This window comes from Aythya ferina, assembly GCF_964211825.1.
Source record: "Aythya ferina genome assembly, chromosome: 2".
Lineage (NCBI taxonomy): Eukaryota > Metazoa > Chordata > Aves > Anseriformes > Anatidae > Aythya > Aythya ferina.
In genome coordinates, this window is record NC_140297.1 from 111,204,469 (window position 1) to 111,229,893 (window position 25,425).

At 38.3% G+C, this 25,425-nt stretch overlaps 1 protein-coding gene and 1 long non-coding RNA gene across 2 annotated transcripts in view; both read right to left on the reverse strand.

Annotated features, from left to right (window-relative positions):
• ROCK1 (Rho associated coiled-coil containing protein kinase 1) overlaps positions 1-25,425 on the reverse strand; it is an 85,483-nt gene that overhangs the window by 55,487 nt on the left and 4,571 nt on the right. Inside the window, exon 2 of the mRNA XM_084507433.1 lies at positions 3,101-3,182. Coding sequence (XP_084363559.1) covers positions 3,101-3,182 — 82 coding nt within the window. The remainder of the gene's footprint in view (positions 1-3,100; positions 3,183-25,425) is intronic.
• Positions 18,859-21,172, reverse strand: LOC311432798. Its single transcript, XR_014690338.1, has 2 exons — positions 20,748-21,172; positions 18,859-19,985 (listed from the first exon to the last, which is right to left on the reverse strand). It is a non-coding gene; the product is annotated as an uncharacterized lncRNA (long non-coding RNA).

Below are 25,425 nucleotides of genomic sequence, written 5' to 3' on the forward strand. Positions count from 1 at the left end.
GACAACAGAAGACTGCCCTTAGGTTTCAATATACAGAGGTCATTATCTAAAAGAAATGCAACATACATACAATTAAGATTCGTTATGATTTTATAATATTAAAGAACTAAATATAGTTTAGTTTGAATAAATATTCTCTTGAATTACTAACGTGAAGCCATCCCTTTACAATGCAGCATGACAAAAGTATCTCAATAAATGATGTTAGATCTGTAAATCCTGACAAATTATTTCACGTAAGGATCAAAATAGTCAGTAATTTGAAAAAATAATGCATTGCCCTATTTGCCCATTGCAAGGTGAAAAGCTGACCTATAGCAGAGGATGGGTAGGACTGCACAGAACTGATATGCAGCAATTCTCATGACAGCTTTCCAATTATTCTCAACTTACTGCCTAATAATCTCCTACCAGCAAGTCTACCAATTCTGAATGAAAAATCTTTACAAAACACAAGCTAGGCACAATATAAATGCATTAGTGTTTTCAGTGACAAACCTCAATTATGGCCAAAACAGAATAAAGGAAAATCCACTAAGAGTAATTTAAGCTAAATATTTTTAAGCATCAGGCTTGTGAGCAGTTGCAAAACTGCAATTTACTGCTTGAGAGACGTACTAATGCCCAATATCTTCAGACAACATGTTACATTAACAACAGCGTTGGAAATTTTATCTTAATATTCAAAAGATCTGTCAAACAAGGTTTATCAGGCTGCAGCATATTTGAATAGGCAGCTCCAGATGTCCTGCTAACAGGGGAAGGCACAACCAGCTTACACTTTATGAGCAGGTGGGGTGGCTCCCATGGCAAAAACCAGCAACTCCAACTTGGCCTGACATTTGATGATAAAGCTTATACGTTGTCCAGAAATAAACCAAGTCCCTATATTAAGCATCTTGAATAGTCAATCTCTTTATTCTTTAAATCATTTATGGTAGAAAATTAATGAGGTTCCGTGTCTGTGCAAATAACCCTCACAACCTTAGGCAACAAATGGCCGATTTTGAAGACAAAATCTCCACAAACATACAACATAAACTCAGATAAATATAGGAGGGGATAAGAACAGGCTCATAGGGCAATCATCAGTCTGTAAAATAAAGTAAGCAAATTCCGATTTGCACTGTGAAAATTCATTTTAAAGTTCTAGAAAAATAGTGCAAACTGTTTGGACAGCTAATACTGCAAAAAGATTTTTAAATGATTTTCTACTGAAACTGAAGTTAACATTAAAATGTTTCTATACATCTTAGGGTATGTACATAAAGCCTTTTTTACTGTTATTTAAATCAGCAGTTTGAGACAAACTAGATTTCGCAGTCACTACTAAGGTCACTACTTATACCCACAGCTTGTTTTTATATTCCAGTAAAAACAGCAAGATTACAGTTCTAAAAGCAGTCTGAAGTGAAATAATGAGGTCTGTTCTCCACCTTCACACTGCTTCAGGTTACATTTTTACACAGGGTATAATTTCCACCTACAATATACTCATTATCAGACTGTAAATAAAAGTTTCCCTTTCCTTCACTCATCCCCAGATGCAAAAGTGAAGAGCTTCTGAAACTGATGACTTCACTATACATAAGAACTGCATTCAAAATATCTGCTGAAATAAGTATTTCCTTTGCCTAATCCAACTTCTCCTTTCTCCAGTTTCACCACACCTTCTCTGCAAATAACTAAGTATACAAAATGTGCGTGTAACAATGTGTACAGTTCCAAACACAGCTTGAACTGTGAAAAGTTAAACATTTGACCTTAGGTATTCCAGCAACCAGCTTACATGCAAGCAAGCCATAAACCAGATCTACTGGACTCGTAAATTACTAGAAATAGGGAATAAAGGAAAATAAAATCCACAAAATCACTATCGTGGCTTACACATGGACTGAGTAAACTATGTAAATATGACTTGGAAAGAGAAGCAAAAATTTCAATGAAGCAAAGAGAAAAATTAGATTATTTTAATAAAATTACTTCATATTTGCCACATTTATTACATTTAATTATAATGTTTAAGCTTGTAAAAATCTAATAAAAGTTAATTTAATTTCAAGAACTGCCATTCAATCCACAAGCAGCAGCAAGTCTGGAACTAGCAAACAAATCTGCCATTATTTCCAGAATTTGACAGTAGTCTGTAAAAAAAACTTTAAAGTGTTTTTCTTTGCTTCATTTTTGTTTTATGAATATGAAAATTATGGAAATATGGCTTCTATTATAAGAATCAACTTTATTCATTACAAATATCCTTAGAGATGAGAATCTGCAGGAAAACTTGTAGTGGAAAAATATGGAGTAAAATGATAAAAATAACATGATTTCCTTCCTAATTTCAAAATTAGTTATGGCTGAAGAGTAAAACTAGCTGTATGTGGTTTTGGAAATTCTTTCACAAAAAAACAGGAATCAGAACTAATAAGAAAGTGAAATAGCACAGTGGTTATCATCCAGCTGCAAAAATCAGATAACAAAAGACCTGCTGACACTATGGTTTACCACGTTAAGTATTCTTTTTGCTGTCTACACAATAAAGCCCAAAAGATGGTTTTGCACCTGTTGATTTATTTATCTTTTTTTTTTTTTTTTTTTTTTTAAGATCATGAAAAATACCATGGTGACTTAACATAACTTTATGTATGTTTAAAAAGGGGGAAAAAAGAATAGTTCTACAAACACATCAGTGGCATGCACAAGTAAATATAAGCAGCTATGCAGTATTCTCATGCGATAATGAAAACAGAACTTTTATACTAAAAATGCCACAAAACACACATTCCAATCTGTCAGTGAACATTTCAAAATGACTTCTTGACACTGCAGATATGTTACAGCATTTTACTGTTAACCGAACCGCTGTGCCACTGAAAGCAACCCCATTTATATTAACTTGGGCACTCAGTTGCTGGGGAGCAGATTTCTGTAAGTAACTGTGTGAGTACTGACTGGGAAATAAATACGACTCTAAAGCAATTTACATCCAAAAACTTAATGCACCCAAACTCTCTAACAGCCTTTCAAAAAGCTAGAACCTCTTTTATTTTAGTTGGTTTTTATAGTCTGTTAGTTAGAAACCAAAACATTAAATACTTACACCTGTTTAAGAAGTTATCAATGTTCTTGTTTTTTCTTAAGGCAGGAAAATCCAAGTCATATACCAAAGCATCTAATCCATCCTGGAAGAGGGGAGAAGGAAGGCAAAATTAAGTGTTTGGAAAAACAATTAATAATTAAGAATTAAAAACAATTAGAAAGAAAGTTTCTACCAGTCAATGAGAAGATAAAAATGTTTGTCCCCATCAATTTTCCAAACAAATGAAATCATTCATATTTAAAGATTCAATTAGGAGTTACATATATCTAAAGGACAGATGAAACAGCTATCACTCTTCTTCCACTGAGCTCTTCAAAACTTAATCTTCATCTCTCTCAGAACAAATACACTTCTATGAATTATAATTAACCTTAGAAGCCCCACATTTACATGTGAAGTAGTATTTTTTCCAAATAGGAAAACCACAAGTAGCAGTTCTAATGAAGGTCATCAATGTTAAGAAGTCTCTACATATCACACAAGAGGCACCTGAATGTTAGGTGGCAACTGGCAAAAAGGACAATTATGTTAATTCCAAGAGTCAACTCCCTTCCCCTCCCCCCCCCTTTTTTTTTTTTAATAATAGCAATTACAATAACAGAGTTATAAACCAAAAACTTAATGCTGCATACACATGTGAATTCACTGATTTTTCACTGAATACAACCCTATGACCAAAAAAAAAAAACCAAAAAACAAACAAACATGTCCATGCTATCTATTACTGACCCGTTGGGAGTGAGGTGTTAGACCAGACATCCCTGATCTGATCAGGTCCGATCTGAGTAGATCTAGGTTTGACTGTTTTATAAAATCGATTTTTATAAAATCATGTAACACGGGCTTGAAAGCTGATCCATCAGTCCTAACTACTACTTCACTTGAGAGACTACGCCTGAAGTCAAATCAAGCTAGAATTTGAAACCAAGAGCAAAAAATTAAAAGTACAACAATAATCACAACTGCTTTAAAGGCTCGATGTTATTCTATTTAACTTCATTAAAACATTCCTCTGTTAAGTCAGCTCTCCATACAGTGCCTTAGCTTGAACCCTTAGAAATGTCACAAGGAAAATGACAAAGGGAAGCATCACAATATTTTCATAGCACTTCAAGTCCGCTTCTGCATCCTGAGCGTATTAAAGGATCATCATTTTGAACTTACACCAATGACAAAAAAAGGAAAGCAAACGACAACGGAAAAAACATAATGGACTAACTACTTAATGCGTCCGCAATATAAACAAGAGTAAGAGGCCAACAACAACTTGGACTCAAGACAGATGTGGAAATAAAGCTATGCCGGGTAAACGCAACTTGGCAAGAAATCCTTTTAACCTCCTAAAGGATGCCTTTTCCAAAGATACACAGTAAACGTCCAGAAAATCCACTAAAGCATCTCCCTTCTTTGGTAACTTCAACGGAGGAACCACGGCTGCAGGACAAAGGCCACCACGCTGAGAGGAGCATGGGACATCCACAGGGCCGCTGGGCCACCTCCTGCCACTTTGGAGCACAAACAAGTGCTGGGGATGGACTGCCCCAATCGGGGGACATTTTGCCTGTAAACCTGCAGATCTGGGGCCTCAATCCATTTGCCTGGGGTCACAGCTGACACAAATCTCTTCCACACAGCAAGCAGAAGCAAAACACGATTCTCACAATCCTGATGTGCTCTGGGGCAGTAGAGCTGCTTGCTTTGCTTCAAGGTTTGTTCCAGAAGCTGACATCTAGTCTTGTTTTTTTTTTCTCCTTCAGGAAAGGGAAAACTTAAAAAACAGAATGCAACAAGCTAGGGCTAATGGGAATATTTACACATCTTTAACATCAATATTAATTTCTATCATAACTTTTCTAAACGTTAAGTCTACAAAAAGAAAAAAATCAGTGCAGCCAGTGCCACAGTTTCATTGTCAGGCTTGTTACTGTTGTGTCTTTTAAAAAAGCCCTACAATAAAGATGCACGCAAATTCACTTGTAACAGGCAAAAGCAACTTTTCAGTACCGTTTAATTTAGAATTAACCATGGAAAGATTCCCCTTTTTGTCTTAGATGTGAACTTTTTCAAGTAAAACACTTAAAAATAAACTTTGAAATACAAATTCCAACTATTTAATGATCTCACACGCATTTCAAATCACACTTCAAGAATCACACAAACACCATCTCGGGGAGCTGCAGGCCAGGAATTTCTTACTCAAAACAGTCTCTTCAACAGCAAGCTCCCCTTTGCTACAATACCCAGAGAAGAAACTGCTCTGGTTCAAATCTTTCTTAAAAAATAAAGGGGGTGGAGGGAGAGCTACAATATTTAGATTTGTAAATCCTTAACTCTCAAACTTCGCTCCCAAACTTGAACTGAAGGAATTCATCTGCTTCTGAAAGGAGGCACAACCATTACTGTTGATGGCTGCAGGAGAACCCATCTCTCAGCTTTCTTCTTCCCATCTCGTTCAATCTTTCAGCTTACCGTCTGACTTCTTTCCTGATACCGACAGGAAGGGCTAGCTTTCCCTCAAGACCTACAGTAGCCATATCCTCCTCCCTTTTAAAGAGAGAAAGAGCTTACAGGACAGTATACCAAGACATACTAACTGGTAGCCATACATCCAATAATTTAACGTGCTTTATTTAAATCATTAACATATTTTTATGACATTGAAAACACGCAAATGGGAAAAAAAATCTGTTTTAATATGTACCTTCTTGAAATACAGAACACCAGCATTTCTTAGAAACACGTCCTGTAGCTTAGAGGTATTTTCAGCTTACTTTAAGCCCTACTTTATTCAGTCATTACAAAGCAATTTTCCTATTTAGCTTTGAGGTTTACAGACGGACGTTTTCTTTTTATGTTAATAGTTAGACTAGAATACATTAGCTTAAAAAAGCAAACACATGATTTCCACTTCCATCCTCTCTGGTAACACTATTTCAGAGGTGATTAAATAAGGGGAAAATGCTTCCTTCCTAACATCCTTCGCTCAGTTTCGTGGCCTAATATACAACCTGTTCTTCATCACATTTGTTTAAGGAAACTATCAATAGCTTCATAATTTAAAATACCTCATTTTATCCTGAAATTAAAATAAATAAATAAATAATAAAGCATACTAGAAAGCCAAATATGATGCGCAGAGAGCTCTTCCATACCAAACCAACATTTCCACATATCCGCATTGGTTTTGTTAATCACTACCCTACAATTTCAAAAGAACAGACACACAGAGTGAAATGAAAGGTCAGCAAGGACTCACGTACTGTCGCCGAAGATGAGGATTAGTACGTCTAGGAAGAAGTATATGAAAAAGTCCCACATATGGCAATACGTCTGATGTATTTGAGAGGACGAAATTGCAGTGCTGTACTTAGCAGCTCCCATGAGAACTTTTTTCAGCCCTTTTTTCTAATCATTTTCTGTACCTGCTTAAGTGTCTCACATTTATATCGTATCTATGTATCTACAGGTTATGTGAAAGCATACCTCATTCTGAGCTTGCCATGCTTCAGTCACCAAAGTAACTATAACTTTGTCTAGATGCTTCATGACACCATTTTACACACCTCCATCACTTTTCCCTTGGCTTTATCTTTTCTAGTTATGCTTGTATAAGAGATATTCCAATTCTCACCTTCACCCAATGCCTTGTTTTGTCTTCAGTTTCCACTTTATGCTTTTTGTAAATTATTACCTGAGCTATTTGGGTAATTTTGATGATCCCTCTACGCTAAAGTGACTCTTTCACAAAACTGGGTACTATAAATCAGAGCTAGTTCAACACTCAACAACACATCCACACAAATATCAGTTTCTCTCCTGTATTGAGTATCACCTACTACTTTCAATCATCCAGGCACCAACAAACGTTATTTTTTTGTTTGATCATTGATTTTCTCATCTCGACGTTCACCACTTTAGGTCACTTATTCCCCGCTTCTTTTTTCTACAGAGAAGGAACAACAAATATGTTATACATTTACCAACTATCCTAGTGTTGTAAGAACAATTTTAAGCAGTAATGTAGATAAACAGTAAGGTTATACACACACAAACACACTACATGCCCTAACGAGACACTGACAGATCAAAAAAAAGGTGGATAAATATCAACCAGTCTCAGCAGCCTTACTATTTGTAAGAATTTATATAAAACCCTTTCCTAGAACACCAGAAGGACTCCACTGTGGGAGCTCCTGTAAGCTTCTTCATGAAGAGGTGAGCAGAACGGTTTCTGCTGTAGCTTTTTTCTTAATTTTCCCTTCTGTTTTTCTATACATCTGGAATGCAATAACATGGAAGTTACCGGTAACGTAATTACACAATTTATTAGCAGTAAATTCCACAGACTGTTATGCTAACCTCTTTTCATGAGATTGCTTTAAAATTTGTGGGTTTTCTTCAATTCCTTAAGCAGTTCCACGTCAACTGGCATTTTTCCCACATTTTCGTCTGCACCTATCCCCAGAGTTTTCATGCATCAAGCTGTCAGTCCTACCATGACTGCATTGGACCGCCTCACTCTGTAAGTACGTTCCTAATGGCAAAACTCATTACAATATATATAGTATCAGTTTTATTCAGATGTAAGAAATTAGCACTAATGCAATTTTATAGTGAAATGTAGTGTTAGGATGTTTCAAAATATACTCTACCAAGCAACTCCAATGTGGCAAAATTTATTATCTTAGGACCTGTAAGTGATATAAAGTCAAGCACATATGACCTACATGATCAGGATACAGTTACAGGCTCTACTTTGTTTTTATTTTTCTTACTTAATAAGCGTTTCATTATGACATACCATCATGTAGTGAAAGCATATGATGAAGAAAAATGTACTAAATCCATCTGAAACTCTGCTAGGGAGACAACTGTTTATTTTACTATTTATCTATCATTCAAAGAACCGAGAAACACTCAATGGGTGTTATCAGCATACAAAAGTTGCATTCCTTGGACTGCCTGGCAGCTTTCCAAGCTTCAAGTCTTTGCTACTTTTCCTTTTTTGGCGAGAGCACAGTAAGTCTTAAGGGCTACAACTCTAAGCATCCCTGGTTTAGTTCCCTGTATTGTAACTATTTTCCTGTTTATTTCTATAGTACTAAAGCTTCCTCCCCCGCTTTAAATCAACAAATCTGACTGAACTTCATTTTCAAGCGTTCATCGCACTCGTCGCAATGCCCCATCACAAATGTATGATCTCTGTGGTAAATTATCAACAGAAGTAGCCTATTTCAGTCGTATAAGATGGTTTTATATCCTACTTTCCAACTCGCATGGGAATTAGTACCTCAACTGCATAAAAAAAATAAAAAATGGAAACTTCTTTGAACTGAATGATCTTTGAATTGTCTGAGGGACCTGGAAAAAATTGGCAAAGAAGAATCTCGTGGACTTCACCACATGTAAATGGCAAGCCCTGCAGCTGGGGAGGAAGAGGCCCTGGCACCAGCACATGCTGGGTGCTGACCAGCTGCACAGCAGGTCTGCCAACAAGGACCTCAGGGGACAATGAAATGGCCACAAGCCAGCCGTGTGCCCTCACAGCACCCTGGGCTGCATGACGCAGGGCAATGCCAGCAGGACAAGAGAGGCAAGACTTCTCTCCTCAGACTGCTGGAGTGCTGGGCCCAGCACTAGGACACCAGTATAAGAGAGCAAATCCAGCCAAAGGCCATGAAGATGATTCAGGGACTGTTACAGCAGGCTGAGGGAGCCTGAGAAGAAAAGGCTCACAGATCTTGTCCACGTGTATGAAACAGAAGGGAATGAAGAAGAGGACATCCTCTTCTCAGTGTTTTCTACCAACAGATCAAGAGACAACGGGCACAAGTTAAAAAACAAGATTCCCTCTGAATACAATAAAACTCTAAAAAGGTGTGAATCGTCAAATACTGGAACAGAATGCCCAGAGAGGATGTAGGCTTTCCCCTCCATGGAAATATTCCCAATCTATCTGAACATGGCCCTGGGTAGTCTGCTCTAGCTGAACCTGTTTGAGCAAATGCATTGAATTGGGCTGGAAGGGACCTCAGAGATCACCCAGTTCCAGCCCCCTGCCATAGGCAGGGACACCTCCCACCAGACCAGGTTGCCCAAAGCCCCATCCAGCCTGGCCTTGAGCACCTCCAGGGACGGGGCACCCACAGCTTCTCTGGGCAGCCTGTGCCAGGGCCTCACCACCCTCTGAGTGAAGAATTTCTTCCTAATGACCAATCTAATCTGCCCTCTTTCAGTGTTAAGCCATTACTCTTTCTCCTGTCATTACAGCTCCTTACAAAGAGTCCCTCCACAGCTTTCCTGTAGGTCCCCTTTAGGTACTGGAAGGCTGCTATAAGGCCTCCCTGGAGCTTTCTCCTCTCCAGGCTGAACATCCCCAGCTCTCTCATCCTTTCTTCATAGGAGTGGTGCTCCATCCCTCTGATCATCCTGGTGGTCCTTCTCTAGACTCATTCTATTATGTCCATGATACAATCAAGAGGTCCCTTCCAACCTAGTGATTCCATTTCTCCAACACCAAAATTTCCTTCCTTCTCAAGGCTACAGCTATGCTTTTGGTTTACATGAAGGTAGTTTCTGGAATTAATCATCTTAAAAATATCCTTAACTCCCTACCACTAATGCAAGTGATAAGTAGGCAGACATTACAAAGCTTAGCTCATGCTGCTTGATGTTTCTTCAGCTCTCATCAGAAAAAACTTTGGGCTCTATTTGATACTGTTTTGGAAAACACCCTACTTCACTGATAAGAAAAAACACACAACTTCCTTCTCATGTCCAACATTATTCCCTCTCTCACCCTTTTTTCTTTTTTTTAGTGAGCAAGTACATGTCTACTTGAGAACAAGTTCTGAATAGAGCCATACAACCCACTAATTTCAGACAAGAACAGCTTGAACCAACTTTCAGGCCGGCAGGACTACATTTCTCTATCCCTAGTCAAGTACGCCAGAGATTGTATAGTTGTAAGTTAACCACGTTCATTTATTTTGCTGCCCAGAGAACACAAAACTGTAATATAGTGCTTCATCTTCAAAGCAGACAAGTGAATGTACACAGAATTAAAACACTTCACTGAAGAATTTTCATTACGTTGTTAGAGCAGGCAGAGTATACAAACTGACAGGAGCCTGAGTACGAGGCACTTGATACATCGCACTGCTGCTGCCAGCTACAGTACCGCAGAGCTGGTTACTGCTTCGTGTCTTGCAATACGCAGAGAGAGCTTTCACACACTGAGGTTAAGGACAGCCTACACATAAAGAAAAGTTAAACTCAGTGAAGAGCTAAGACTTAAAATCTCAGTAAAGACTTAATCTCAGTAATATGATCTTGAAACCTCAAGTCCAAGGGATTGAAAGCAGTAAGGGTTATTTTCACTTCAGCCTTTTAAAGTTTTTCCACATGCATTGCAATCCATATCGCACCTCTGTGTGGTTATATACGAGTCCATGTACTTATATTCTGCTCAAATGTCAGCTATTCCAATATTTTTGCTGACAAGTTTCCATGGTATACACTTACTGCATGAGTCTGTACGCTCAGAAATGTATGAGAAATATATTAGATAAATATATATAGAATATAGTATGGAATACATATAATTATATATTATATACATGCAGATACATAGAGAATATTATATAAATAATATATAAAAATACACACTTGCTAACATCAGACATCTCGGTCTCATTAACACCCTTATTATGGCTGAAGAAAACCACAGGTACGAGTCTACAGAGAGGTCAGCATAGCTGTAATGTTCTTTCAAAGGCACGTAGCATTTAGGGCTCTAGCTGTTTTAACTGAAAGCAAGTGGTAGTTTCTCCAGTCAGAGCCCCTCGTCCATCGACTAGATGCAGATCTTGGATCCATAGTTCTGTTCTCAATCGCACCAGTTCAGACCACTCACTATTTGATGCCTATAATTACAGAACATGCATATTATCTCAAGATACATTTCAGACATAAGGTCGTTGCCCCCTTCAGCTAAAACCTATAACGCTATTACAGCACTCATTTCACTGCACTAGGAAACTGTACTGTGGTTAACAGTCTTTATAACCAAGCTTAACTTTAGTACATTGGTATTTTACAGTTTGAATTGAGCATTATATTTAATTCCATTTAACATTACATCTTTAAGAAGAGCTCTAGGATGAGAAAGCAACACCTTTAGTGAAAATGAATATATGCGCCAAAAATCATCCATAAATTTCAGTAAAATTTATGCAGAAATAGGTACAATAGATGTTTGGAAGCAGTCCAGGGAAAGGAGCAACAGAAGTGAAATGTGATTGCTCTTAAGTCAAGTTAGGTTATTTCATTTTGCAATGAGACATCCCTTGTCTGAAAAACGTTCTTTCTGCTTTTTAAAAAAAATCGTAACTAGTAAAGTTTGCAGTTTCCTCAATGGAAATGTAACTAGTTTTTCTCCAAAGCAACCGTCCCTCATCAGCCATGTCGACCTGTTGTTGTCTGACCTGGATCATACTTGCTGCAAATAGAACTGCATCAACATAAAGATGTATAAAATGATAAAAAGGCAAATTCCATCTTCAGCCTTGACAGCTATCTCTGGAGATTAAACCTGTTCAACAAATATGCTTCTGAAAATACTCTGTAACATGCTGTAGCTAAGAAAAAAATAATCTGTTACTAAAAATAGCATCTAGACCACAAAAATCTAACAAAAAAGAACAGTGACTAGAGATAGGGGCTAGACAATTCTGACTGAGTACTTTTTTTTTTTTTTTTTTTTTTTTTAAAGCAGAGGGCAACCAATTAATGAAATAACTTTCCAAGAAAGATATTATGATTTTTTGAGAAATCTGGAAACACTAAGCAAAATCTCTATTACCCTTTGACCAAAAGGGACATTCTTCCCTAAAACTCCAGAGTACATCAAAACAGCCTTTCAATTAGAAATGAGATGTAGCCATGACAGAATTGCAAAGAAAGAAGGGAACCAAAAAATTACACTAAAAACATTTTGTAGAAACTAGTAATTTGTAAAACTATATTGCTTCCTTAGTTGTTACCAGCAACCCATAGCTTGAAAAAAAAGTGGAAAGCTGTACACAACTCCAGAAGAATATCAACTTGGAGAAGCTTCTCCAGTTGTGCAATCTCCCGTCAGAAATCTCTAGCTCGCTTTCTGCAGCAAACATTCCACCACAAGCAATCACACGTCAAACAGATATTCGAAATATGCAACTAAACAAGAATTTAGCACTACTTAAGAATTCGTGCATCATTATGCAGTTTTATAATGCAAACACTCGCACAGCCCATAGGCTTCTTTTTTGCATATCAATTAAAAGAAAAACTTCAGTTTCAGGAAAATGAAAGATTTATGCGTACAGAAGAACAACGCTCTCTATTCACTATTTTTCCATGATGAATATAGTCACAAGAATGATTTTAAAGTTTTTTTCTCAAAAAAGGTAATAAAAATTCCGTGAGAATTGTTTTAGATAGCAACAAGTTACTTCTACTGCCAAGAAGTACGAGTCTTCAGAATTGACAGGATTTTGTTACTAACAGCAACAAAACAGCAAGTTATTCACATTTTTTCAGGGATTTGCACCACTAACACTGAACAAAGCTCTTCTGATAACAAATAGCTTCTCGATTCAAGAATCCAATACGTTAAATTTATAAAACGGACATACAACTTCTTACCCATTGCCACTAAGCAATTAAAAACAAAGACTCGCTTTTTGAAAATCCACATGAAGAAAAAAGTGGCATCACGGACAGATAGTGCCACTAGTAACTACTTGAAAATACACTTAAGCATCCAGTGTATTTCCAAGTCATTAACAATAACAGCTTCCAAGTGTAGAGCCCTCTGCATTCACTAGCAAACCCCAAAATCCCAGTATTTTATTTATTTTTTTTTTTACGTAGGATCTCACCATTATTTAAGACCAATTTCTTCTAAAAACTTTTTACCCTGACACCACAGCACAATCAGGACTAAGATCCTGAGTGCTCTGGACTGCAAATAATAAAGAAGTGCAACTCCCAACATTAAAAAGCTACATGAAAACACGGTTCCGTATTCAAGTACTGCAATTACAGAACAGCACCAAGGCTGTCCACCAAAGCTTAGGGTGTCTTTTGCAATTTTGAGTTTCCCACATGATAATCAGGAGGGGTTTTATTACATGTAACATAGCAAGTTTACAAGTCAGTTTACCTGAGATTTTCAAGCACAGTTTTTCAAGACTACCAGATGAGGGGAACTATTAGGAATTCACTGGTAGTACCCAACACTTTCGTCTAAATTAGAAACTAAGTCCCTGAGATGACATATTAGGCTTGCAAGTTTGTTGTTTGTACTTATTGTACAAATAACTTTTTCTACATTTTTTTTTCAAGCCTTGAGACTCATGCTTAAGGAAGCTAAAGCCAATGGCGTCATATACCAAAATTTCCAGTACAGTCGCTCAAGCATGAGACACATTTCCAATAGAGCTGCTCAACCATGAGACAGACAGCAAAACATTGTCAAACAGCGGTATCCAACTTGTGCTACACTGGATATTTACCCCAAGTACTGCTATTGTAGGGACAAAATGCTAAGAAACAGATGGAAAAAAGTTATTCCAACATGTTTCTCCAGCTGCACTGATATTAAAGAGTAGAGTACATCAACTCCTCCCCTGTATTGTTCTCCCCACAGAGAGCACTTCAAAACCTGGGAAAAGCACTTCCCCCCTAAGAAGATGCAGTAGATGGATCCATATCCTCCAAAGGCATGATTTCCTTTCAGATTTAGAAAAGGGTAGAAAACAAATCTTAGCCCAAGCGGAAAGAGAGCCAGGGCTGCCTGGAGCACTGCCACTACCATGGAATCCTGTCAAAGTCTCTCCTGCCTGTCCTTACAAGGGAGCACGGCTGAGCTTGGGCTGATTATGTTAATCTCTACAGGAGATGAAGGCAAGCAATACTTCTGTCGCACCATATAAGCCAGTCATGAAATAAATCAGAGCACATGAACATTTCTGTTACATTTTCTGTTCCTCCATCCCACAGACTGCTTTGAGTATGTGCCATTTACTTTCTCGTTAAGCGCAGAGCAAAAGTGACGAAGGCATGTTTTCTACATAACGCATTGGAAGCTAATGAAAGGCTACATTTGACTCGTGTCAAACTACTTAATAATTACTTTCCTAGAAAAGAAAGCATCTTACGAAAGCGTTTTCCCAGCACCCAATCTAGGAGAGACAATGAAAAGCATACTATTCTCTTGGCAACCTACGTGAAAGGGCGCGTTGTAGGTAACTGCTGTGTAAAAGCAGTTCAAAAGCCATGTCCAGTGATGTCTGCCACCGCCAATCCATGTGAACTCTGTGCACTCTCGGAAAACACCTGGCAAAGCAGGTTCCCAAATTCTAAACACTAGAAAGTATCAACAAGTGAGATCCCAGAACATAGTTAACAAGGAGTAGCATCACCTCAACAAGTCAGATTTACGCTTTCCTTCAGGCTTCCTGCACTTCACCTGCCAGAAGTCCCTGCTGGACCACAAAGGCATTTCTGAAGAATTACACAGAATATATACATGTACACAGTTGATCATTTTGGAAACAGCTGCTTGTCACCAGCCACAGCCATTTTATCATTGAACATACTTACCTTGCCTCAGAATCCATTGACTTCAGAGGAAATTAAGAAACAAGTCTTTTGTGGTGCTCAACCAAAATGTACTGGCCTGGAAATTAACTCTGTCATTTCAAGTTCACTATATTCTGAATTACTGGTACACGATTTGGTTTAGAAGAGCAAAAAAGCCACTCAGCTTTAGGAGAGGCCTAGCAGCAGGAAACGTGTGTGGATGCATTCTGTATAAACGCAGAGACACATCCCATGCAGCTAAACCTGAAAGGCAACCAAAAAAACCCCTGACCTATCGCTTTCATTTTGATTCACTTTTTTTTTTTAATTGTTTGCTAAGCATGAGAAATAAGAAGGACCTAAAACTGAGGAAGTGAGAATAAGCCAGTCCTTTGCATTTGAAAAAGTTCAAGTAGTTCATAATGCAGAGCTCTAGGCTTCAAATAATTTACAAAGAAGACAAGCACTGTTACATTTCATCTGACAGTGCCATATAAAAGAACCAAGATACCACATACCAATAGGACTTGCAGCAAATAAAATCAACAGATTCTCTTTTTTGAGTCAGTGTGGATCAGCTTTTAAGATCATATCACATTCAAATGTCTGGAGCTTCCTTCCAGTTTAGATTTAACATACACAAGCATGTGAACTGATCCTTTTTTAATGACTTTCTCCTCTCTGCCTATCAAACTACGACACTACAAACCCAAACTCTTACAGAGAATCTTACCTCATTGAAAAAAATCCTACTCCAGTTACACCTAGAAAGATCATTCTTAGTCCAGTTTATAAAATTCGGCTTTTAAGCAAATCTTAAATGAGAATGCAAGTTTAAAAGATGATTATTTCACCAAAATACAACTACATTTGCACATGTTGCTGTAAGGAAATACGAGAAGACCAGGAGATCAACATCAAGATTCAAACCAAACCCATCCACAAATAGGTACGTTCTTCTGAAAACCTAACGAAAAGTTCATGGCTGTCAGAAGACAAGAGGAAGAAAGTTTAGAAAAAGAGCTGAGTGGAATAGTTTCAAATTCTCACGTGCTGTTTCTCCATAAATGTTAAGATTAACAGCTGAAAACCATCTTCTGAAGATCCCACAATCTGACTAACTCTGCCTCCAGACATCATTCAATATTGTAAGCAAGTCAAAAATACGATTTTAGTTGCTGAAACGCCAAAGACACCAACAAAAACAGCAAAGCCAGAAGATATTGTACTGGCACAGGATATTGCATTTCCTATACCATCCTCAGAATAAATTTCTATAGGAAAAAATCTTTCTGTAGGAAGGAAAATGAACACCTGTGAGTGTCTTAAAAGATAAACAAGGCTTACATCTCCAGTTCTGTGAAGAAGCAACTACCAGCACATTGTGGTCTGACCTGGTCAAAATGCAAAGCTGATGGCAAAAGGCTGACTAAGAGATACCCTGATGTAACCTCTCTTCCCTGCCACACACCACAGTAACATCCTTGAAACTGCTTATCTAGCATAGCAAGCATAGGAGCAGTTGCGTTCTTCAAAAGAGAACGGAGGACACTAACACCCTTCATAACTGCAACTGAGACAAGACCTAAAGCAGTAGCTGGAATTTCAATTGCTCTTCCCAATGCGTTTTCCTGATTCCTTTTTATTTTATCTAGTATCTTTTCCTGCTAATCATGATACTACCCCCTGAGAAATAAACATATAGAAAAGGAAGGTAAACTTTAAAAAGCATCTATCTAAAAACTACAGCCACTGTGTGAAGCACGAGGGCAGTCTTGGTGCTAAGCACTGACTTACAAACAAGACTCAAGAAGCCATTGCAGCAGGACTGTCTTGGCCTTCCTCTACCTGGGGATTGCAGCTGTAAACCTGTAGCACCTTTGGGATTGTAAAAACAAAACTCTAGAATCAATCTCTAGTACCTATAATGTTTATCACTGCATAAAAATCCGTTGAGAAAAATTATATTTGAAGTTAAGAGTCTGGGCTTCCCCCCCATGTTTGTTTGTTTTTTCCCCAATTTTTAGGGCTCTATCAGAAAGATACCAGGTAGTAATACAGGTGAGAGGATGATACCCTATTTACTGAAAACTTTTGCTCTATGCCAACTCTTAATTTGGAGAGTTACACACTAATTAAGCAACTTCTCACCTGTGGTCATCTATCAGATGGAAGAAAGACAAAAATGAGTCAAAACTTACCAAGTGCAGAAGAACTCTAGCTCCTGATCATTTTGGAAATGTCTACAGCTTAGTAGAGAACTTTTCCCAACCCAAATGGAAAATTTGAACTTGTAGGTTTAAATCCTGGGAATGTTTTATTCCTGCTTCCAGAGTCTTCATCTTCATTTGAGAAGTATTAAATGTGACCAAAAAAAATTAACTGCCCAGGAGCTTTCTACTGCATTTATTAATTCAGACAACTGCAATTTGTAGTTTCCAGTCGGGTGCTAATAAATATTTTTCTGAAGTATTTTTCATCTAACAGTTGCAGCAGTTCATTTTTTTTTGTCCATTTAGAAACTAGAATTATGTATTCATTCTGTGGTTCAGTTTCCTTTATCTCTTCATGCCATTAGACTTAAAGGTTTTCTTCACTTTTTTTTCCCCAACCAAACCTGACGTTACAAGATAAATGATATGCACATTGTGCTGATTAGCATGAATATCATATCCTGCATGATGTTGCCTGGGAACAACTCATACATACATGCACACACTAACCACACAGGCTAACTTGCGCTGCTGAAAACACTGTTGCACTGACATTCAAGAACTTCTCTGAGGCTTTGTAACCAAAGCTAGAAAAAGAAATGGAAAACCAAGACATGAAACACTGCACATGTTTACTAATCTTGAGATTCTTTAAAAATAATATATTAGACAGCTCATGACAACTAACCCTAATTCAAATATATCTATATATATATATATATTTCTACATTATATAGATATATATATATAGGAACATGGTACTATCTGAATCATTTGCTATTTTGTGGATCATATCAACAATATATAGAAATATTCTCAACGTAACTCTTCCTAACAAAATCTCAAGTAGGAAATTATAATTTCACAGTACTGAGAACTAAAACTCCTAAGCATTATTCTGAAAAATAAAGTAGTTCAATCAAATTTGGAGGATTTTATTTTTTTATTTAAAAAACACACAGCTTTTATGTCTGAATTTCGTCTTATTTTCAATCACGAATACATGAAGTACCATGAATGTTCCAAACATTTTTTTATTTCTAGCCAACTAGCATTTATTTAAAGATCTCAAACTAAACTTTCCACAGAGAGGCTTTCCTTGAAACCTGTGAAAAAGACTAAGCAGCGAAGCAAAAGTAAAGCAAGAATTGCACGTATATGACCTCGTTAAGGTAGGAAAAACTACTACATACTCAAAACGTAAGGCTAAGAAGTAGCCTTTCAGAGAACTAATGAACTGTATTTATTGCAACCCCCAAGAACTATTTAGGTCAATGAAACATTTCAGTGATCTTTTCCCCTTCCCTCTTTACACTACTGGAAACCATGGCAAACAGGAGCAGCCTCCTAGTATACCACCGAGCATTATCACCTAAGCACTGGATGCTGTGGTTTGTAAATTTAATTGCAGTTTAAGATGCATACATCTTAATATTAACACCTTGACATACACATACAACAGACAGCTCAGTCAAGTGGTACTGAACTGAACTTTCATGAAGCTCTTGCTTGATTTGTCTCCAGTTCTCCCCCCACCCAATACAATAACCCCCTAGGATAATCTATTCAAAGTTTAAGACTTGTCAGCCACATTATGAACATCAAAGTTCCCATGCTTCTAAAACCAAACGGCATCATAAACGTTTACTTCTATTATACTGAAGCAAAGCAGTTTTTAGGCTCATGTGCTAAATCAAGAAGAAACTAGTTTACTTAAAAGCCATATCTGGAAGCCATAGCTACATACAAATAAGTTTGTTTCCCTTATTTATCACTGATAACTAAAGAAAATACAATGCTAACTCTACTTAACAATCTGGAAGCAATGGCTTAGAGTTAGTTAAAACTCTGCTATAAAAATAGTACAGTTTAACACCGCATCTTTGTTGGTATGATATAAACAGTTTCACATCTTCCTTTCGATCTGTTTAAAAAGTCCTCAGGGTTTTTTTTGTCCTTACTATTTGCCACATGGGTACTAGAAGCTTGATGTCTGCTTCCAACTACACAGGGACATGACATTGGTAGTACCATGGTCTCTTAAAAGAGTACAACCAGCAGCTTGCCTCCACACCATCAAACCTACAGCTGGAAAAAAACCAGTACCTCCTTATTTTAGGAGCTGGATGGAGAAATGAAACGCAGTCTCACAGAAAGCTTAAGAAAACTGGACAACCCTAACTTAAGTCACCACAGGCCAACCAAATGACTCAAGTCCCAAAGTCATCTTTAATTATAATCTTCCTAATTTCTGTTTTCCAAAACTTGTGTTCATATTTGTATCTTACAGACACGGCTTCCTTCTAAACAAAAGGTTTTTTTTGTTGTTTTCATCCCCCTACCACCATCCTTGCCCGTGAAAACTGAATAAAACTAAGTGCAGAACACAAAAGCAGCATCAGAGTTTGATATTGCACTGATGCTCTCCATGGGTTGATACTTCATTTACTAAGAAGGAGAAAGAAGAACAATATTGCACACCAACTTGCATTTCAACTTCAGGTTTGATATTTGATTGGTACTTGGAAAAGTAAGAGTATTTAAGTGGAATGATCCACTTTGCACAATCTCAAAGTCAAATGAATAAGCATTTATTCCCCAAAATCAGCAAGAGTGATGTAATTTACGGTAGGCAAATATATTCACCATGAGTATTTAAGAATTACGTTAACTTGAGAGCTTAAGAACAGACAGGATTGGCATTATCGACAAAACGACTTCCGTTGTCACCTCCCCAACTGTTCTCCCATCCTCTTCCCATCAGAAGATCGCTTCTTCTGCAGCAGAAGTGAAACTGCAATTAACTTAGTCAAACAACGAAGAATGAGATCTTGATAACAGACATCCTCCCCCAGTATTAAAGTGCCCTGGAATTCCAAAAGCAGTATTTTGCAGAGCTGAAGAGGCAGGTGTCTCGCCCAACTTCAGCAGAAGCTCTTTTGGCTAACACTTCTTACACTTTCTTCTGGAGAAAGAAGGGAGGCTTACTAATGAAATAGCTCATTTCTGTAGCTCCAGGATGGAAAAGCTGGTTTTCATTGTACCTGAAAAACATTTGTTTATCATGATACCTTCCATGGAAAGTAAGATCAACCTACAGAAGGCTGACCTAAAGCTTAAAACTATGGTTAGACAAAGTTGCAAGTTTTTTGTTTGTTTTTAAAGGTTGTCTTTCTCCATGGCTATGAAAACAGTTGATTGCAACTCCCCAGGGAGAACAGTTAAATGTACTGTGAAAACAGCACTTCTAAAAGTAATTCTCAAAAGCTGCCAGTCATATTTCATTCCCTCCCACACGCGCTTTTCCTAACCCATCGCTTCATGAGACGAATTTTTAAATTAAACATAAACACTGCTAACTCCTTGTACTGGAGAAAGCTTACCCTTCCACCCTGCTTGCTTCAAACACACACTCCTCTCGGATACTGTTATTTTCTCCCACAAAATGTGATTAACCCAACACAACTGGCAGGGAAGTTCTGTTGAGTGATTCAACATCAGCAAGGTCTGACGTCTTACATTTTCTGTTTCGGACAACTAACCAACCTCTCGCAAGACAGCCCAATTTGAAGGCAAGTCTTTAGCTGCCTATTCTGGTCAATTTTTAAATTGAAAAATTAAGTTTATGTTCCCATGGCATCTGAAAATTGGGAAAAAACTTCTTGACCTGCAAATACAAAGTTCTAATTGAATCATTTTATTTATTCCTGATCATTTGTATGAGTTCAAACTGAAGTGAAAAAGGGTATATCAAAAAATTCCCCTGGAATTCATATTTCTCTGACTCTATTTTCCCGTGAACTTACCAAGAACTGTGATCTCTTAGAGACAAAAGTAAGTTTTAGTCCTTTCCAAATTCCAAACCTAGGCATCAAGTGGAACCAACAAAGACCTCTGAGCGTGCAAGTTCCTTGGTACAAGAGCTTCTGCATGTTACAATTCTATTCTTTAGATAGATACCCCCAAATTCTCCTGAATATGGTGAGGGCCTTCACAGCTTTCCTGGAATCGTGGTGTGACCAGACCTGAAGATCCCTCCAGCAGCTGTTTTGGATTTTAAAAGCCAAAACCATCTCCAAACGCTTTAGAGCTATGCTATGTCCAGAAACTGCATGAAGTTTGTTGGGCCTGAGCAAGGCTTAAAATAGGCAAGAGCATTTTTGTCAAAGACGAAAGCTCTTCCAGGATGTGTATCTGTGCTCTACAGAGGAAGCCTCACTTCTTAATGACATCTCCAACTCCAAATTCGGTGTACTTTGATGGGGAGGAGTTAAAAAAAAAAAACAAAAAAAAAAAAAAAAACACACAGACACTTTGCATCAACAGTTCAACTTTCACTCCATCGCCCCTAATGGGCATCTTGTCACTTGCGTTGCTCTCTTTGCTCTGCTGGTGTTAGCAACAACAGCTCCTGTTCCAAAAGCTGTGATAATTGTTGCCAGCAAGGCAAAAGCTTCAAACCCTAACAAGTCTATCACTTGGCTGGCACCATTTTCAGCCTTGTACACATACAGGAGAATAGATAGTATGCAGTTGCGAGTTACACCCTTTACACCAGGTTATTCAGAGCTGTTTGAATGATCCCTGGGCCAAACCAAACCACGTCACCAGTTTGCTGGCAGGTGAATTAGTAGTAACTGGAGTTTAAGGAGGATAACAGCCCAAAGACGTGTTGGCTCACCTCTAAAGTCCATCCAGCTTCCTCTGGATGGCATCCCTGCCCTCCAGTGTGTTGACCACATCACTCAACGTGGTGTCATCAGTAAGCTTGCTGAGGGTGCACTCAATCCCACTGCCCCTTTCAGCAAGGATGTCGAATATAAAACCCAGACACAGTTGCAAGGCACCAGTATTACCTGTTTTCAGCATCAGCTTTACATTCTACCTTGTGTTGTTCTGTGCAACCTGACATCTGTGATGAAAGGCATGGAGGAACTGTAACCAGCATGAACTCTTTCTCCTACCTACAGTCCCTCTCTTCCCTGTGGGATCTTCTACATCCACTTCTACTCTATCATCTCCTGGTCAGAGAAGTTTCCTCCCTCCAAAAGTCCTTTTTGAAAACAGCATCACTCCAGACTTGCAGTCAGATGTGCTCCAGACATCAAGCGTGAAATGAGCATGCTGGACTGACACCCACACGGCGCGAACATGCCACTTGTTGCACTGATACGTGGCACTTGAGCTTCTACCACATTCAGCCTCTCCTCCCCTTCTGCCTACGCCCCAGGGATGGAAGGTTCCTGCCCCATTAGCATCAAAGCCCTTCACGTTCCCCTACCAAGAAGGGGAAAGCCCTACATAACCTCCCTCACCTCTTGTCAGAAGCAGCGTGATGCATACACTCAGATACAGAAGTGCAACAGGTCACAATCACGAACTGAGGTGGCACTGCTGGAGCGTAAATCTGACATCAGAGCAAGGCAACTTTTTCTTTTTTATTATTATTTTTACCCTTTTTCCCTCCAACAGGAAAAAGAATTACATCTGAGCTCTTTCAACTGCAGTCACAAATTAAATGTAACGAGCTTACTAGTTTACAGTAGCTTCCCCCTCAGGTGATCACCCTTATGCACAAAGTCTCCAATTCTACAGTTGCCTCCATGCGGGAAGGTTCTTCTAGTCTTTTTTTGGGAGATACCTTTCAGAAGAAAAAGATTCAGGCTCCAGAGAGATTTTCTGACTGCATTAACAAGGCTCAACCGCTTAGAAAATGAGGCGTCCATTCAAACAAATGCAAGATGAGCACCCGTGACTTTCCTGTTTAGTTTCAGTGAATTTTATTCTCCTCTTCTGGAGCATCAACGAAGTAAAAATGTTGCTGCCAAACAGCAAAACGCAGGCTTCCCAGAGAGATTATGGAGTCTCCATCCCTGGAGAGAGTCCGAAGCCATTTGGTTGCAGCCCTGGGCAAGTGGCCCCAGGCGGCCCTGTGTGAGAAGGGGAGGGACAAGATGACCTCCAGAGGTCCCTTCTGTGCACATATCGAATGTGGTAAACACAGACTTCAAAATCATTTTCCAAATTAACTGATTTGGAAAAAAAAGGAAAAAGGTTTTCACCTCAAGAGCTCCATTTTCTTTAAACACAAACTCAGTATCATCCAACAGTGACCAACACAAAATTGGCCCTGACCATCCATTCTTCCCTCATGCTTTCCTATCTCAAGCAACTACCATGGCAATTACAGAAATCCTAGCAGTCATCTTCTGAAAAACGTATCTTCCCCTAACACTAAAACCAGTGAGAATTTCCTACCTTAAATGTCAAGATGATGAGAGAAGCTTCTGACCTTCCCTTCTTTAGAAAGCACAAGCCAGACGTGAGGGACTTTTGTTTTGCATAGTCAAGGCTTTCTTTTGCCATTATTTGCTAAAGAAGAAACCCAACTTCTGGAGAAACAGTAGCAGTTGGTGACTACATGGGAAAACAGTCTTTTTTTTTTTTTTTTTTTAATTAATGCAGTTTATGTGGGGATATCTAACTTCACTAGACTTTATCAGGAAATAGCAGTTTTCTCTGAATATATTCATGTCTTGGCATTTAACTTATTTGAACACTACGCAGCAATAACTGAATACTTAACAGCTTTTAAGAGGGAAAGAGGACAAGATTACTCGTCAATAGTTGCCCGAGTATTAGAATTCAAGAATTTCTTAATTCCTTGTTTCTGAAGGGAATATTACAATTCGTGAAGATCTGTAGGAAAAGCAAGTAGTTGTCCCACTTGTATTTCTAGATCAATTACGAGTTCTGTAGACCAGATATACACAACCTAGACAGGCATTTAGGTAGTTCCAAACCACAATCCAAAATAAAGCCTTAGTTTGTCTAGTGTTTTCTACAGAGGTTTCCAGGAATCGTGTCTTTGCACCATCTTGAACCACACAACTAAAAAAAACAAAGAAAACATTCACATTTTTCTGTTTCTTTTACATAGGCTGAAGAAATATGACCACATTGGAGAAATTAAGGAGGGAAAGCTGAAATATAGAAGCCAGCAGTCGGATTTAAATTAGAGCCTTCAACAAAGAAGATTTTAAGGACTGTCCCCATGACATAGCATTGTATAAATATTGACAGGGAGTGGCAATCTTTCAGTAAGCAAAAACCCATGCACTACAAGATTTTGAGTATCAGAATAGACTTTGACCTGTGCTTTGACCAGCTGGTGCTGGTCCTGTGGCAGCTTTCCCTTAGCAGAACAGGCAGCTAACCAGTCAGAGCAACTGCTACTTATCCAGATCGCCTCTCCACTTCTGCAACCTCAACATCTTAAAGATGCACCTCAGCATGGTGCTGCACCACAGCTGGTTGGATATCCATCCATACTGAAAAGCTCAAGAAGAAACCCGACTGAAGATTACACTACGAGACAGCAAAGAGTCTCAGCACAGCAAAACACTGCAGTCACCAAGATCTCCAAAGCATTTTTACTTCCCTGAAGATCATGTTTCAGCTCTTGTTCAAGCACTGTTTATCCGAATGTGTATCTCAGCAGACTTCTGAGGAAGATGACAGTACTATTTGCACTTGTTTTTAAAAGTGCTATAATTGGGTGTTGCCTGCATAGCGTTTACAGCTTTATGAGTATTGTCTCATCACCCTTCTGGCTTTATTGCTGCTTCAATGAACAAATGAAGGCAGAGGCAGAACAGTTTTCAAACATTCTCCGTTTCTGTTCTCAAAGACGGAAGTTCAGCTTTCCTGCATGCCCATTTAGAGCTGCAATTTCTTGATGACAAAGGAGTTTTGATAAATTGCATCAACTAAAGGTCAGGAGAAATAGAAGGTTTTAAATACATATTTCAGAACCTCTCAAATTTAAGATAAACATCCCGTATTGAGATAAACATCTCAGTATTCCTTGGTAAGAAACCTAAAAAAAACAACTTTATTTTCATGTAGTGTTAAATTACATTCTAGGGAATTCTGCTAACACCAACTGTGAGGCTACCAATATCACTTGGTCCTAGAGCTCCTAAATATTTATTAAGTTCTCAACAAGTGGCTCCCAAAGCTATCGTCTTCCAAAAAAATAAAATAAAAATCAAAGAACTACATACCCACAGGTTGATTTTCAATTTGTCCAGCAAACAAATTCCAGGTGTTTCCCTCTTCCTTCCTGCCACCCCCAAAAAACAAAAATATTCCACAGTTGCCAGGGAAAGGACATTGTAAATGCTCTTTCCAAGTAAAAATGTTTGTAAGCAAACTATTAAAGGTTTTTATTTTTGTGGTTTTTTTGTTCCTCCAGTGGTCTTGCTGAAACATGTCTTAAGATCAACTTCCTATTATTCCTGATTAAAACTTTTTACAGGAAAAACAGTAATTATATGCCTACAGCCTCTAGTATTACAAGCAGAGGGATCACTCAGTTAACAATTCTTGTGTAAGACCATACACTGTGAATCAAATGCTAACGTGATAGTCCCACCATCTTTACTACTACTCTCTAGGGGCTTGCATAATATTCAAGACTCC